The sequence below is a fragment of the Acanthochromis polyacanthus genome, chromosome 12 (genome assembly GCF_021347895.1).
Source record: "Acanthochromis polyacanthus isolate Apoly-LR-REF ecotype Palm Island chromosome 12, KAUST_Apoly_ChrSc, whole genome shotgun sequence".
Taxonomy (NCBI): domain Eukaryota; kingdom Metazoa; phylum Chordata; class Actinopteri; family Pomacentridae; genus Acanthochromis; species Acanthochromis polyacanthus.
The window spans coordinates 2,372,136-2,388,631 of NC_067124.1; the positions used below are offsets into that span (position 1 = coordinate 2,372,136).

The 16,496-nt window shown below is 43.1% G+C and overlaps 1 protein-coding gene across 1 annotated transcript in view; it reads left to right on the plus strand.

Annotated features, from left to right (window-relative positions):
* The window catches only part of oxr1a (oxidation resistance 1a), a 208,169-nt gene that overhangs the window by 149,879 nt on the left and 41,794 nt on the right, over positions 1-16,496 (plus strand). Inside the window, 1 exon segment of the mRNA XM_051956854.1 lies at positions 1,062-1,144. Within this exon segment, the coding sequence (XP_051812814.1) occupies positions 1,062-1,144 (83 nt within the window).

The following is a 16,496-nucleotide window of genomic DNA, read 5'->3' on the forward strand; positions in this document are numbered from 1 at the left end:
GTTCGCACACCTCGAATCGACAAGGACTTAAAGAGTGTTCCATAAGCTCATTTGCCCATCAAGACAGAAGTCGACCCCTTTTCACAATCTTCTCCTCTCCCAAGAGTCTCATTCTGCTTTCTTTTATCTTCTGTCCTATCTTTTGCTTCTGTCTTTCATCTGCTGGCTTTCAGTATTCCATCCGCCTTCTTGCCTTCATTTCCATGTCGTCTTCCAGCCCCGCATCTTTTCCATGTGCCCACTTCCATCTTCTTCTGTCACCATTAACCCTTATCTCTTCTGCAACCCCAAACCAATCCATCTTTAGCACGTTACATTTCTGTTCATCTTCAGCTAAACCCAGCTGTGTCCACCTCCTATCATCCTCGTCCACGCATTCCTCTCATCCTTGACCTCATGCTCCATCCTTTATCTTAATCCACTTCCCAGTGCTGCATTTGAATCTGCTCACAAACACCACTCTGCACCTATAGCCCACCTCCTCTTCAGCTGTCACTATTCCATGGAACACCCTTCCTTTGCCCAACCAACAGGCAGCGCTGAACCCTCCCTTCTCCTCCATCTACCCTCTGGTTCAGCCCCCACTTTCCCTCTTCTCTGTTTCCAGCTTTAGCACGCCCTGCTTCCCATCTGAATCCATCTCCTTCTCCTCCTCTCGGGCTCGCAACCAGAGCAGCGGTGCTCTGATGGAGGTCATCCTGCTCTCTGTCTGCCATGAGAGGCAACGGGGAGGAAGGCAAGGTGAACTGTTTTCACCGGCTGTCGTTGCGCTGTACGGTGGGCTCGGACGGGAAGGCGAAGAGAGAGAGAGGGGGAGAGCGAGGGGAGGACAGTGTGATAGAGAGAGAGAGAGCAAGAGCAGGAGGGTAGAAGCAGAGCGAGAACGAGGGAGAGAGAGAAAGTGGTCCGGCGCTCACAGCTCACATCGCTGGCTGGCTGGCTCGCTCGCTCACTGTTGACGAATGAGCGGTCTACCCACGGGGCTGGGAAACGGCAGCTTGTGACAAGCTGGGGAGAGAGGAACATGAATGTAATGCGTACCTTGCCTCGTTTGCTTTCAGATACCGGCCAGAAGAAGACTCCAGAAAAGAAGGATGGGAGGCGCATGTCGTTCCAGAGACCCAAAGGGACCATCGAATATTCTGTGAGTAACGTGCGAGCAACTCTGCTCCCTCTGTGTTTTATGTCGTTGTATGTTTTTGACGCTTTCGTGCTGCACTCCTCTGCTGCTGCTGGTTTCTGTAGCTCTCACTAGCTCCAGCAGTATTCAAGCTGTAGTGGATGTTGTGTTTGTGTGTTGTGGAGGCTCCGTGTCTGACCATGCTGGGTAGCTCATTAGTGAGGGGGAGAAGCATTTTGTGGATTTTGTCAGTCTAACACGTGTACCTCATTCTGAAACTGTTTACATAAAGAGGACTGTGTGTGTGTGTGTGTAAACAGAAGTGCAGGGTGGCTGATAGAAATCTTAGGAGAACAGTGTATCCTCTATTAAAGACTCGGTGTGCAGCAACATACGCTCAGCTCCATTTTGCATGTTGATGTATAGGAAGGAAACGGGAATTGTTAGCAGCTCTGTTCGTTCCTCCAGCTGGACCGGAGCAGGACAGACAAGCAGGAGGGCTGGCAGGATATGTATTTGTTTTTCCACTCGTTCTCTGCGCTGCTAGTCGGGCGAGCATTCCACCACAGAGCTCGCTGTGCTCGCGAATGACCTTCCAACTGCGTTGTCATTTCTATTGATTTAGCTGTTGTGTTGGAGAAGGGGAGGGGGTGAGGCGAGAGAGCGAGGGTGAGAGAGCGAGAGAGAGCAGGAGGGAGAGAGAGAGGAGAGGACTCTGGTTCCCTGGTATGAAGTGAAAATGGAGCTCTCTGTGCTTTGCCTCGTTGTGTTCTTCAAATGACCCTCAAATCCAGCTGCAGTCAGACTGCTTCTCCTCGCCTTTCTCTCCGTGGCAACAGTGAGGAGTGGGATTGCTGTGGCTCAGTTCTGGCCGTCTGCCTGTCTGCTGAGGAGGAGGAGGAGATGAAGGGAGGAGGGACCGAGGAAAGGAAACAAGGGGAGAGGTGTAGAGGTTGTGGTCTCCTTCCGCCGTTGCTGTCCTCTCTATTCCATTGATTTCTCTGCCGTCAGGTTTCTCTGGACGTTGCTTCTTGTTTCAGGAGCTGCTGTAGATTTGGCTGTGATTGGCTCCCTTCCCCCTATCTCCAACACCTCAACAGAACCACCTCTACTGCCTGCCCAACCTGTCAGTCATCCAAGACCTGCTGATTGACAAGGCCCTTGTTTATGTCACCGGGGTTTGAACAGCCGAAACCGTTACAACAGGATATTTGTCACAGCCAAAGCACTGTGTCATGGCCCTGATATGAGGGCCACAAAAAGTCAGCAAGATGGACGGAAACACTGCTGGTGAAGGAAAATGGGTCGAAGTTTAGTGTTAAGTTAGAGGATGTCAAAGACTCATATCTCAATCATATGCTGTACCAACCCTGCTCTTTTCAGCCATCGCTCTGTCCCCGTGTCTTTCCTCTTATTACCCCCTGCTAGATTGCTGATAGTGTGATGGATGGATCGAGCTCTGCCAATGATTGTGTCCTGTAGCCTGACATGCTGCAGCGGCACATAGCAAGGAGGTTTAAGGCGGTATAACCAAGCCTCCCCTACACTGTGAGAGACACACGGCCGACGGTGCCTCAGTGATTGAGAAGCAGCTTTATCTTAAACTCATCTCCTGCTCCGGGGGACGGCCAGCGATGTTTCCTTATTTCACTCTCTGACAGATAAGTTCATAATCTATCGCCTGGCGCCCACAGGAAAGAGGAGGGTTTCCTCTTGTGCTGCCTTATCAATACAATCTCCCTCCCTCTCCCTCCCCTCTTCTCACCCCTTTGCCTCACACACAGGCTTCTTTCTGTATTCCCTTTTTTTTTCCGTATTGAGAAATAACCTGTGCAGCTGCAACCCATCTGCCTAGACACTGATAACGCCAGTCCATTCAGCCAAGTCCAGCTATTGGCTGACCTGCATCCAATTAAAAAAGTGTTTGAAGTCTCTGGGAACAACAGAGATAGATGAGGAGACTGAAAGATGCAGACAGAGAGAGGCAAAGAGTAGCACAGAGGTGAGCCACACAAGAGGAGGGGGTTCTCTTTCCACAGACTGCCTGTAAGGACGGTCAGTCAAAGTCAGCCAAAATGAAGAGCTGAGAAAATGCAGGCCACACGTATTCATCTCCAGACACATCAGGTTTATCACTCTACGGACATCGATGCCCCTGTTAGGTTGCTATTTCGGATCTTGTCTGAGCCTCCTAATAGACCCATATGGTGTCCTGACAAATAAATGGCCTTGTTTATTACATCTGGGGTTTTACTTTTGTTGCCATTGTTTCTGCTGCCTGTGATTCCACTGCACTCTCGTAGTTAAATGTAGTCCATCCTGCTATGGACTAGGGAAGCATTGTAAAAAAGAACTGAGGAAGTGAGAGGTGTCAGATTATTACACAGGTCAAGGTGCAGCCATAATGTTGGTAACAAACTTTAACTACACAGAGACAGAGTGCACAAAGCTTTGCCCGTTTCTATCTCACATGTGTTACTTCACATCTGAGAATTAAATTCTTCTCACTGTGGAAAGCACTTGGTAGAATTAATAGTATATGTGAATGTTTTTTTAAAAGGAAAAATGAATGTGAGGGTAACAGGAAGTGCATCAGAATGTAACTTTAGACGCTAAAAGTTTTTCTGACTGAGAGATTTTCCAACACCAGATCAGATTGAACATCCAGAGTGTTTGAGGACTCTGGAAATACCTGCAGATTAAGGGTATGTGCTGTCAAACAAATCTTTGACAAGCAGTTTCATATTTATTTTAGTGAAAATTGGATTCAGACAGCGTGGTGTTGCAGTGTTTAGCACTATGGAGTCCCTGCTGTAAGGTTCTGGGCTCAAACCTGATGATCAAATGGTAAATGGACTTGCTCTTATATAGCACTTTTCTACTCATCAGAGTACTCAAAGCGCTTTACAACAATTGTTCCCGTTCACCCAGACACACACACATTCACACACTAATGTGCAGGTTGCTAATCAACCCGCAACATCAGTCAGTATACATTCATACACCAGTGGAACAGTCACTGGTAGACAATTGGGTTCTTGCCCAAGGAAACTTCGGCATGCAGCACATGACTAGGCGAGAGCGGAAATCGGACCGCCAACCCTTCGATCATTGGACGACCCGCTCTACCACCTGATCCACAGCCCCCCAATGATCAGCTGTGCCTTTTTGTGTGGAGTTTTTGTGTTGTCCCTGTGCCTGCGTGGGTTTTCTCTGGGTGCTCTGGCTTCCTCCCATAGCTCAGAGATGTGCATGTTAAGTTAGTTGGTAATTCTCAACTGGCTGTAGGTGTGATTGAGCATACATGGCTGTCTGTCTCTTTGGGTTAGCGGTTAGCTGTCCAGGGTACCCGCCTCCTGCTCAGAGTCAGCTCAGATAGACTCCAGTCATTTGCAACTTTATACAGGATGAACTGGGTATAGCTAATGGAAGAATTGATGGAAATTGGATGCCTAGCTATGTAGCTCAATGTAAGCTAATACATGAGAGGCACAAACTAGTGTATACCCAAGTTTGATCCTTTTCTGATAGATTGAATTGTTTGTCTGTAAACTGCCATGGATGCTTACAGACAACATTTGTTCGTCTTCATTTTCTGCTCCAAATACATTTGGCTAACCTGAGGATTTTGCTTACAGTTTGTCTCATTTGGATGTCCCAGTGGCCTCAATTTACTAGACACCGTCAGTGTAACTGGCACGTCCAGATTTCTTCTCCAGTCATCTCTCTGCTGCTCTCTATCAAAAGGCAAATAACTCCAATAGAAATAGGCTCTGAATGTCCTTCTACCTTCTTTTTTGTGATACTATAATCGATCCAAATCACAGAAATGAACCTAATAAGTTCAGTATCATCGTAACCAAAAGAAACCAAGGCCAAAACCACAAAGACGACATCGAGAATAATTTTTTAATGTTGAGTCATGTTTAGTCAGTTTTTGGCCTGAACCTCCCTACCCACACTCTCTTTCAGTCTATTGCAGTACTCTCAGCAGAACTGGCACAGCTGAGCTCTCATTACATTTTGTGTAGTGACACTAGAGAGCAGTTTTGAGGGGAAGGACTGTCTGGATAGCAGATTTGTAGGGCTAGGAAGCTAAAAGGATGTTGTCTCTATTCATGATACAGTCATTCCAGCCACCATGTGAGCAGTCGTATGGAATTATACAGTAAACTGTACGTGTTTGAGTTGGTTTTAGGATAAACAGGAATCATATGACTCAGTCAGCTGGTCAGTCTGTCATGCCATCACTTTGGTTCAGGCTGATGAATTTCAATGAACTCTTCACAGACATTTATGAGAATGAACACGAATGACTGACAGTCTTTTAATTTTTCCCTCAAAACTAGCAGATCAAAGTTATCCTGTGAAATATGTCAACATGTAATGGATGAATTGGTGCAGAATGTATAGAGACTTTCAAGTTACCCAGAGGATCAATCCTAATGACTTGGGTGATTCCAGGATGATTGCTCAGCACCACTAACAACATTTGTGATATTACATTAAATGTCTGAACCTCGGAAATTTGTTTCGTCTCTCATACTCCACTCGGAATGACTTGTAATCACCTGGGTGATCTGGTTATCTTTATTTTTTAATTTACCACAAGAAGATTTTAATTTCGGGCTGCACAGTGAGGTAGTGGTTAGCATTTTCGCCTTGCAGCAAGAAGATCCCCGGTTCAAATCCCGGCCTGGGATCTTTCTGCATGGAGTTTGCATGTTCTCCCTGTGCATGCGTGGGTTTTCTCCGGGTACTCCGGCTTCCTCCCACAGTCCAAAAATATGCTGAGGTTAATTGGTTACTCTAAATTGTCCGTAGGTGTGAATGTGAGTGTGATTGTGTGTCTGTATATGTAGCCCTGTGACAGACTGGTGACCTGTCCAGAGTGTCCTCTGCCTTTGCTCAAGTCAGCTGGGATAGACTCCAGCTCCCCAGTGACCCTAGTGAGGATAAAGCGGTATAGAGAATGGATGGATGGATGGATGGATGGAAGATTTTGATTTCCTAAATCCAATACTATCTAAAAATTGTCTAAGTATGATTTAAATAAGTAAATATCTGGTCAGAGGATAAGTAAAGCAGACTACAGATTGATTGTTTTACAGACTTATTGCTTTCGATATGATCTAGTTTATACCAAATACTCATAGTAAATGTGTGTTATGTTTGAAATACCTTAAAAATGCTACACTCTGCTTTGAATGAAGCCTGATGCAGATGGGTCATGACTCCACAGATGGGAGTAAAGGTAATGGCAGAGCCGTGGTCACTTCATGTCACCAGTCTGCAGATTGAAGGGATCTCTGCTGGGTTGAGAGGATGCACTGTGGGCATTAAAGGACTTGAGGGACATTAGATGAGTCATACACCCAGCATCAGGTGTGTGCGTTCTCAGTCCTAGACACACATACACACATTGGCGGCAATCTTAACTCCACACCCTCCTGACAATCAGTCACTCTGATTGCATTATTCACTGCTGGGTAGGAGAGGGGATCCCACTGTTTGAGCTCTTTCACAGCTCCCTGTCTGAGAGCAAGAGAACAAGTCAATAGATGATGGAGAAATGATGAAAGTGGAGGGGTGTGTGGATGGGGGTGTTGAAAAGGATGGAGGATGGAACGCATGCAGAGAACACAGAGACTGATGGAGAGGTAAAAAGAAGAAACTGATTCATGGCCCAGATGTCAGCAGCGCACTCTGCTACCTTTTAATCAAAGCATTTTAGTGCACATGTTCCACTTAAAGCCTGAGATTGTTGTTTAAATCTACCTAAATGGCTACGTTTATATGCAGTCAAAAACCCTTTCTTAACCGGAATTTTAGCAATAACCCGTTTCCGTACGGCCATGTAAACACCTGCAAAACCCCGAATATGCTCATATTCCGGTTTTTAAAAACCCGAATAAGACCCCTGGGTTACTCCTTTTCTAACCCGAATATCTCGTCATATAAATGCGCATCGGAATATCCCCAGAGAAAGAAACATTAATTTGCGTTGTGCGCAATCTTGGTCTTAGGCATGTAAACGGGTTATTCCAAATGTTTCAGAAACCGGAATATTGACATTAACCCGAATATTGATGGCATATAAACGTAGTCAGTGGAAAGTTGGGGTAGAAGACACGGAGACAGTGTGTGTCATTGCAAAAATTACTTTTAAAACCCAATTGGGGTTTTGCAGACAATTGTCTGCTATAAATCAAAGAGCAGGATCAGTGCCGTCAGCAGGCTAGTCACGTTTAGATTTTTTCGGATTAGTTTGTGTGTTTTTTGTTTTAAGAAAGACCTTTAGAATAATGAGTCTGTTGATCAGCTGTCATAAGCTGACTGTGCATCCAGTTTACCAGCTCTGTGTATGTGAGCTGTAGCAGCAGAGCTCTAACTGCAACTGATGTTAGCAGGTGTTGAACAATAATCATTATCCTTCTCTGTACTTGAAGATTATCACATTTTAATCAGAATTTTGAGACACTGGGAGCTGAGCAGCAGTTTTTTTCTGTTGGTCAGTGAAACTAGCATTAGCTAACATAAGCCAGTAGCTAAAGTTAGCTTTGTTACCAATCATGGTTAGGTCGAGCTTTACGTAGCAGTAGATACAGTAGATAGTAAATATAATGCAATTTATGAATTTAATGCTTTGAATAGTAAAGTCGTTTTGGTACAGTGTTAACACAAACAAAATTTGATCCCAAACTTCTTTAATTCACACGGCGATCCAAATATTCATCACAACTTCATTCATGTCAACAAAAATTCTGCAGCGCCAGTTTTCCTCCAGACTGTTTTGGTAGTGCACCAGTTGCTGTCTGTCAGCTATAAGATGCTAGCAGGGTAAACTTTGAAAGCTTGGCAGACACTGTGAAAATGTTATTAACCCTGCATGGTGCATTCACTTGCATGGCACATTTTAATCAGCATCTGTCACATCGACGGGTCAATCCGCCGACAGTCACACTGAAAATAAGCATCAAGGACTGTCTGGCTTTGTCCCATAGATGTATAGGTTAATCCAGTGATAGTTCTAATAACATTTTTTTCTAACAGAACATATCCTCAAGTGTTGACAAAAATGGAGAAATGTCAGTGTTACTTAGTACAGTTCTACAGGGTGTCCCTAAAGTCTGGACACACAGGAAATATCATTAACTATATATTTTTTGCCTCCACAAATTAAACATGGTTTTGTCAAAAGAAGAAAGAATTGAACTAGTTCTTCTCAGTGGATGTGAAGGATGGACATGTGGAAAGATAGCAGAAGAATTTAATGCATTTGGCTTTCCCACAGTGGTGAAGGAGGTTAAAAAGTTCAAAGAAAAAGCCAGTGTCATGGACAAACATACAATTTATCAGCCAAAACTAAAGAAGTGGTCATGGCTAAAATTCATGCTAGCCCAAAAAATCACTTCCCTAACCCTATCTTTCCGTACGTCCATCCTTCACGTCCACTGAGAAGTACCAGTTTAACTCTTTCTTCTTTCAACAAAGTTATATTTAATCTGTGAAGAGAAAAAAATCTAGCTAATGAGATTTCCTGTGTTTCCTGACTTTATGGAGACCTCGTACAAGTGAAGCACTGGTGTCTGTTGTAAATGGTGAATTTCAGTCAACTATGAATATGTTGCAAATTACTTCGTAACACGTTTACGTTTATTTATTAAAATTAGATTACAAGTCAGTGTCCTTTCTTATACAGTGCCTTAACTGTTACAGTACTAATTATGTACAGCTTTTGAATGTACAAAACTGACTTATAAACCAAGGTACATATTGAAATTAATTTTTTCATAAGCATGTGTGAACTATAATATAATTGGTTTTCAAGACACAAATGAGTCTCAAATTGACTGAACTATCTGGCAGTGGCACAATTTTGTTTATCTATCTGTAATTTCTTAAAGTTCTTGTTTTTTGTGTAATCAGAAACAAAATTAGTTCATATACACCACCACTCAAAAGTTTGGGTCACTTAGAAATGTCCTTATTTTTGAAAGAAAAACTTTTTTTTTTTTTTTTAATGAAGATAACATTAAATGAATGATAAATCCAGTGTAGACATAGTTAATGTGGTAAATGACTATTGTAGCTGTAAACGGCTGATTTTTAATGGAATATCTCCATAGGGGTACAGAGGAACATTTCCAGCAACCATCACTCCTGTGTTCTAATGCTACATTGTGTTAGCTAATGGTGTTAAAAGGCTCATTGATGATTAGAAAACCCTTGTGCAGTTATGTTAGCACATGGATAAAAGTGGGAGTTTTCATGGAAAACATGGAATTGTCTGGATGACCCCAAACTTTTGAACAGTAGTGTATATGGTGTGGAACTTTCACAGTATTTACTGAATCTGCCCTTAGATGGAGCAGAGGCCCTATTAAAAACAACTAAGGACCTATTATAATTCAGCCTAAACAAGCTTGGCTCAAACACTGCCTCAGCTTTGGCAGTTCTCTGTCATGGTGAACCTCATTTTGCTTTGGTGGCTCTCGTGTATCATTAGGTCTGTGCGTTTTTGTTGGCATATCAGTGGAAAGGCCATCAAAGCCTGAAACAGCAGGTTAGAGCCGACCCAAGGACAAATCCATGAGAGCTTGAAAGTGGAAAACAGAACTTGCTCTGTATTGCCCTGAAAAGGACTGAAATGTGCAACTTTCTCCCATGTCACTTACAGCAGCTCTAAATTTGGGTCTGCAAACGATCAGCATGGGTGTAGTAAGGCACAATACACATGTCATTAGGGTAGTAATGGCATAGTCGCCATGGCAACTGTCATGCTAAACCTGGAATTCATCCTTAATTATGAAATGAGGAGTGATAGTTGCTCTGATGTGACATTATGGGTGATTAAACCGCACACTGGAGTTTTATTTCCAGTTTGATGATTACACAGTCGATTCATTATGTTTGATTTTCACTCTTTTTCTAGTGGTTTTATTCGTTCTACTCCTTTTCCCTCATACTTCAAAATCTTAAGTGGCCTGCATAAAACTGTGGATCAACCAGCACCTGTAAATGGTCACTGTTAAACACACGTCTGCTCCCATGGCCATCGCTGTGTGATTACTTCTTATTTCCTGTGTTGACCTTTTGCAGTAGCGCTCAAAGATTTGCGCTCATGTTCCATACTTATGTTAGCTGGCAGCAGACTCTTTAATGGAGCCATTAGTCTTTGGCCGCCTGGGCCAGCTGCCCTTGTAGAATCTCTGCGTCCTCTCCTGTTCGACAAGGTGACCATTAGCTGGATGTCAGTCACTCTCAAGTTGGCTGCCTCGGCCTTCCTCTACCCTTCTCCTCAAAAGGAGGGATGTCACCTGAACAGGAAGAAGCTTAATTATTTATCGTCAGTTTGAGATGAATAATGGGTGTTATTGATCCGGAGGATAAGACGATGGGGTCCACCTGTCATTAGTGGCCATGGTCCTGATTGTGGTTACTCTCTCTTTCTCTTCCCCCCCTTCTCTTCCGGCTGTCAATGTGTCAATAGCAGGTCTTTATCAGTGGGTCACATTTGCATGTCCCCTGTCCTCTGCCACTTAATTGAGTTAGAGATAGCTCCTCTTACAGTACAATCGATGGATACATCTCTGAGGTTTGCTGGAGTCAAATATACATGTGCCATTTCAGCGGTGCTTTGATTCATCTGTCCCATACGAAGCTAGCTGTGTTGCTAATTTTACTGCCCTGTGGGGATCAAGTCATTAATTAAGCTTAGAAGACTAACTTGAATCATACTAATATTACACCACTTTTGGTGCCAAGATCAGCCCACCACCTGGCTTTGCCAATGTTTACTGCATTGAAAACCAGATATTTATAACTGTATTGATTGGCTGAGCTCTTGATACAAAAGCTACCAGAGCAGCTATTTGATACAAGAGTGAGCAAATGTCTTAGGTTAGGTTGAGCTTTAAAAGATCTATTTGTACAGCAAAAAGTAGAGTTTTGTCAGTGTAAGCCAAACATGTGACCACACACTGCAGAATGCTCAAGAAAAACGTCTGTAAAAACAAGCTGTAACTGTCCTGTAGCCCTGAATGTCCTATAGGCTGGCTTTGTGCTGAGCAACACAGGGGCTGTAAAGCTAAAAATAAATAGTTCATGGATGAGATGGTGGCAAATAGCACCTAGGGAGAATCGATGCTCTGCGCTGAAGCCGCCTGGATGAAAGGCTCTGAAACTGTAGGAGCCCTGCTGATTATTAACTCTTCATCTTCCTAACTAAAATAAACAGAGAAACTCCCTCCTGTCCCGTAAAACAAGATTTGAGTCTTGAAATGCTGGCCACATACCAAGGACATCACACAAGCACCCGACAGGGGGTTGTAAATACTTTTAGGGGGGGTGATTGATGATCTGTTATGACACATCACAGTAATAATTTGTAATGTCTCGGGTATCCTGAAGTTGTTATCCTGCTTTTTATGGCTGTGTTGTAAATACATGACGAGTGCGTGTTTGAGGGCGTCATTGTCATGTCACAGAGAGTTTGCCACCGTGGGCCTGATCTCCGTGACGTGTCCTGTCCTTTTTGTGACAGGATATTTATCAATCTGACACGCTGCTGTTGTCTGAAGGAGCAGTAGGACTCAGTTTAGAGCCAATGAAATGACAAATTGTGTTGATCTCCATTTTCATAAGGTGTCCTGGAACAGCTGTTAATGACACAGAGGGAGACCTTCCTGTCACCACATCCTCCTCATGTCTTCTCTGTTGTTCCGCCTCAGTGATTTCTCTTCCTGCACTAAGGTGAAATTCACCACGGTGTTTTCTCGCACTGCCTTTGAGGTTGCGCTATATTTAGCTGATTTGATTTGAGTGGCAAAAATCTCTACAGTATTCAGGTTTTTGATCATCCCATCAGTCCAGGTCTGAATCCTCATGCGTCTGTTCATCTGTGTCACTTCAGGATCCAGTGAGTGGCCTCAGTGGTTTAGGAGGTTTGCTTTGCTGTATTTTCTGTTTAATAGAGCTGTGCACTGAGTTCACTCTGTCTGTTGGCTTTATTAGCCTAAATAAATAATAAACATAAAAAGATAGTATTTGCAGCATATTCATTCATTTTAACCTAGTTATTGGACAGCGGACTTGAAGAACAAGAAGTATTGAAGAATATAACAGAAAAGTTAGCCTACGGTGATTAGATGACATGTCGTCTGCATCGTAGTATTTCAGCATATGTTTGCATAGCACAGCTCACACCAGCGACTTCTTTATCATGGTGTGAATACGTCTGGAGTCAAGTCTTAGTAACCATTCAGTAAACATAAATATCTTTCATCTCGCTGTCTCAGTTAGACTGGGAAAGTTCAAAGTGGTCAAAATGCAGAGATGTTTATGTTGTCCTGCTGCCAGAAGTAATCCGTTAAACCTGTAAGGCAACTGATGGTCAGACCAATGAGAATTTGGTTGGATGAGAGCATTTTGGCCACGAAGTCGACTCGTCGCCTCTACATTCCTGCTGTCTAATCACCAATAATGGGACATGAAGACAAGGACTCCAAACAACATTTTTTTCTTTGCTTGGTCTGCAGATTATTTTTAAATTAATCATTCTATCTACAAAATGCCAGAAAATAATGAAAATGACTGTTAGAATATCCTTCAACAAAGGTAGCCGATGTTTTGTTTTTCCAGACAAACAGTCCAGAATCCACAGGTATTCAGTTTTTTACCCATTAAGACCACAGACAAGTACAAAATACTCCTATTTGTGAAGCAAACTTTGCATTTTTATTCCCCCAAACAGTTATCAGTAATCATAATCGTTGCAGAGTACTCAGCTAAATAATCAACAAATATTACCATTTTTACAACCACACTTTTCTTTTACAGGCAGTGCTCAATTTACATGCATGTGAACACAGTTAGCATAGTTTTATAAACAGATGTAACGGAATGACATTCTCAATGTTAACACTGATATGTTGAGATATTTGTTTAAGGCCCTCCAGTCTTTGACTAAACCCCCAAACACTCACCGCTGTATGGTAAAAGTACATATTACAAAGGGATTTTTTCAGTAAAAATAATTGCCTCATAATGGTTTAGATGTACCTCTATGCTGTACACCTCTAAAAAGTGCAGATAAATAAAGGCTGTCTCCACCCACCTCTCCCTACTTGATGCTCGAGCACACCAGCTTACATCAAATGGAAACATTTTTGTTTAATATTGCACATGGTCCCTTCTTAAATAAACTCATAATAATAATAATAATACTTTCAACTCTGCTTAAACTCTGTAAATGGACTCAAGACTGCATAAGGACAGGCCGTTCAGATGGGCATGTTAGAGCCAGAAACAAACTCATGAATGGATGGAAAACCACATCCTGAAAATTGGTTGTCTGAATCTGTGGTTTTTAAACACTCATTAGTATGTTGGAGTTTCAATGAGAAAATCCTCAGGCATGCCAGTGGCTTCTGTTTTCACTCATGGTGTGTCCTCCAACATATCAAACACCGTATGGACATGTTAACAAGGTAAAACACTTGATATTCACTGGAGGATGTTTTTTAACACCACTACCCAAATACATATTTTGAACAAGCACTGCCTGAAGATGGATAACCACAAATTGGCAACTGTACATTGAAAGCAAAATTTATGGTTCTGCTTTTCCTAAAACCTATACGCATTGCAGCCACACCTTCTTATTTGTGGTTGTCTCATTGAAATTACTTCTTGATGTTATTCACATATTCAAAATGTACCTATTTTGACACCTCATAGGTACGCTGCTGTCTGTGAGTTTCATTCGTTTTTCATTCTGTATTCACTGCCAATGTTGTTGTGAAGCCTCCATTTATCTTAATCTCAACTTTGATCAAATCATTGAATTAAATCTGGCCAATGTGAAATTGTGAGGGTATCAAATAGTGTTTTGAAATAAGATGGATGCTCTCTAATTTGATTTGTTTCTTTGAAAATGATCAAATTACCATTTAATCAAGCTGGGTAATTGAATCAGCTCAACAGACTGCTGTTATTGTGTATCTCCACTTGACCCTTCAAGGAGATCTCTCAGGGCAAAAATAGATGTTTGGATGTACAGAAGGTTACACGTGTGAAGTATCGGCTGTTTTCAGTTAGCACGTTAAAATCGATGAAACCTGGAGGTTAATCTAACTAATGGTGATTATGAAGGGTAAAGGAGATGTGAAGGTTTGCATCACCTGCAGTGTGCTTACAGTGAAACCCGCTGCACCCGGTCCACGCTGCACCCGGTTGCACCCGGTCCACGCTGCACCCGGTTGCACCCGGTCCACGCTGCACCCGGTTGCACCCGGTCCACGCTGCACCCGGTTGCACCCGGTCCACGCTGCACCCGGTTGCACCCGGACCACGCTGCACCCAGCACCCCGCTCTGCTCTGTTCATTGTTGGGCGCCACACATTGCTGAGTCAGGGGGACTGTATCCCAGCAGCATGACTGACCTCGGCTCTGATTAGTTTGTTCCCCCAGAGGGTAGGGCATCTAAACCCAGCATAGCCCACAACAAGGCCTCGGTTAGCTCACTCACAGCCCACACTTGTCTAATCCTACCTTCACAGGCCGGTCCTCATTAAAGGGACGGCAAGAAAGACACTTGAGCTCCAAAAGCTAATGAGCTGTGCTGAGGAGCCAAAACAAGTGACCCAGCAGTATTACTGTCACTTAACTTTCATGGTGATTAGTCTTTACTAGCTGTTTCTACTGGATTTCTGCCATCATTAGCTGTTTTTCTCATGTTACTTTATTGTCAGTTATACTAAGAAGGTTTCCTCAGAAATGATGTGTCAGAGTTGTTGTGTCTCTTCTTGCCTGTACTGGTCTTGTTTTGTCCATAGTCTCTTCAGGAATGAGGCAGGGATGAATGGAAATGGGATCAGGTATTAGTGTTTCCCAGAATCCATTTAGATTTGTAACCAATTTAAATAAATAACCACGATTAGTAATCATTTAAAACAACATCTTTGTGAAATCTCAGATGTATACGCTGAAGTTGATTTAAAAGGGATTAGTGTTGGATCTAAGTGGAACACAGAGCCAACGTATCCCAGAGCTTTCTGCAGGGTTTTGGCAAGTTTCAACATCTGATGTCCTGTTCTTGTTAGTTATTCACCTGTGTGAGTAAAATAGATTTTATTTAGATGTAAACAGCGATTTCTGCTCTGCTGAGGAACTGCACATCTGAGATGACTGTACAATATGAAAATGTCCCTTTAGAGGATATCATGCCTTTCTCGTCACACGAAACCTACCACAGCTATATTCCTCATCTCCCTCGGCCATTTTCTTCAAGATACTCAAAACTGTGCTAATTGATGAGTGCTTGATTTGTTTACCTCTGAGAGACGGGTTCTGGGGAGGATCCTAAACTGGCTCTGTTGTACTTTCTAAATCAAGTACACTCCGTGTTGCTTAAATATTTGAATTATGAATCCCTCCCATTTCCTGCACACTTCAGTTCTCCATTTTATGAGTTTGCTAAGGATTCTTTCTCATCAGTTTCTGCCTGATGTCATTTAATACAGTGAACGATGCAATAGCTTCTGTTTTTCACTTCACAAGAACTGTCAGGTGTTACCTGGAGACAAAATGGTGTGTTTTTGGAGTCCGTGTCAGTGCTGTGAAAGCATTTGCTGGTTGCTAATGACTTGTTTCCATATTCTCTGCTTCTTCCCCTCAGTGTCACACATGTTTCCTTACCATGTCATGTGTGACTGCCTCACCCAGTCACTGTGTGTTACTAGTGTTCCAGCTTGTTTGTCTTCCAGCCTGTCTGTCTGTCTGTGCAGGAATATCCTCGTAACAATCTGTCATGCCAAGAATTTGGAGAAACTGTCATTCTGCTGTGTCTTTGTGAGACTGTTTGCACACACACATGCTGATAATGACCAAGGCAGTCCCATGACTGCTGCACTAAAACACACAGAGCCATTATCTTGTCCTAATTATGCACAGCTCAGAGTCAGCACTGCCTGTCTGGCTTTCAGGGGTTCTCTCCCCTGAGCTCATTTTTTTCCTTATACCACATTGCTCCCACACGCAGGCGCTTTCTGTTATGGTTGTCATCCTTACTTGGAAGAAAGAAAATCCCAGTGGGCATGTTAGATGCTTAACTAGTTCAGACACGTGGAGCACATCACTGTTGTGTGGATTTTAACTGGTGGAGACAAGCAGACGCACCTGTGTCACACTGCAGGGTGCTGCAGCTGAGCACAGGGTGTAGCCACGACTGCACTGCACACATGATCTGTTAATCATTTACAACCAGCAAATACTGCTCCTTTTTTTGCAGCTAGTTAGTTGTTGAAGGTGTTGATTAAACAAAAAATGTCTACAGTTGTATGTGAGGATTGGCTGCTTTTCTGTGGTTTATATA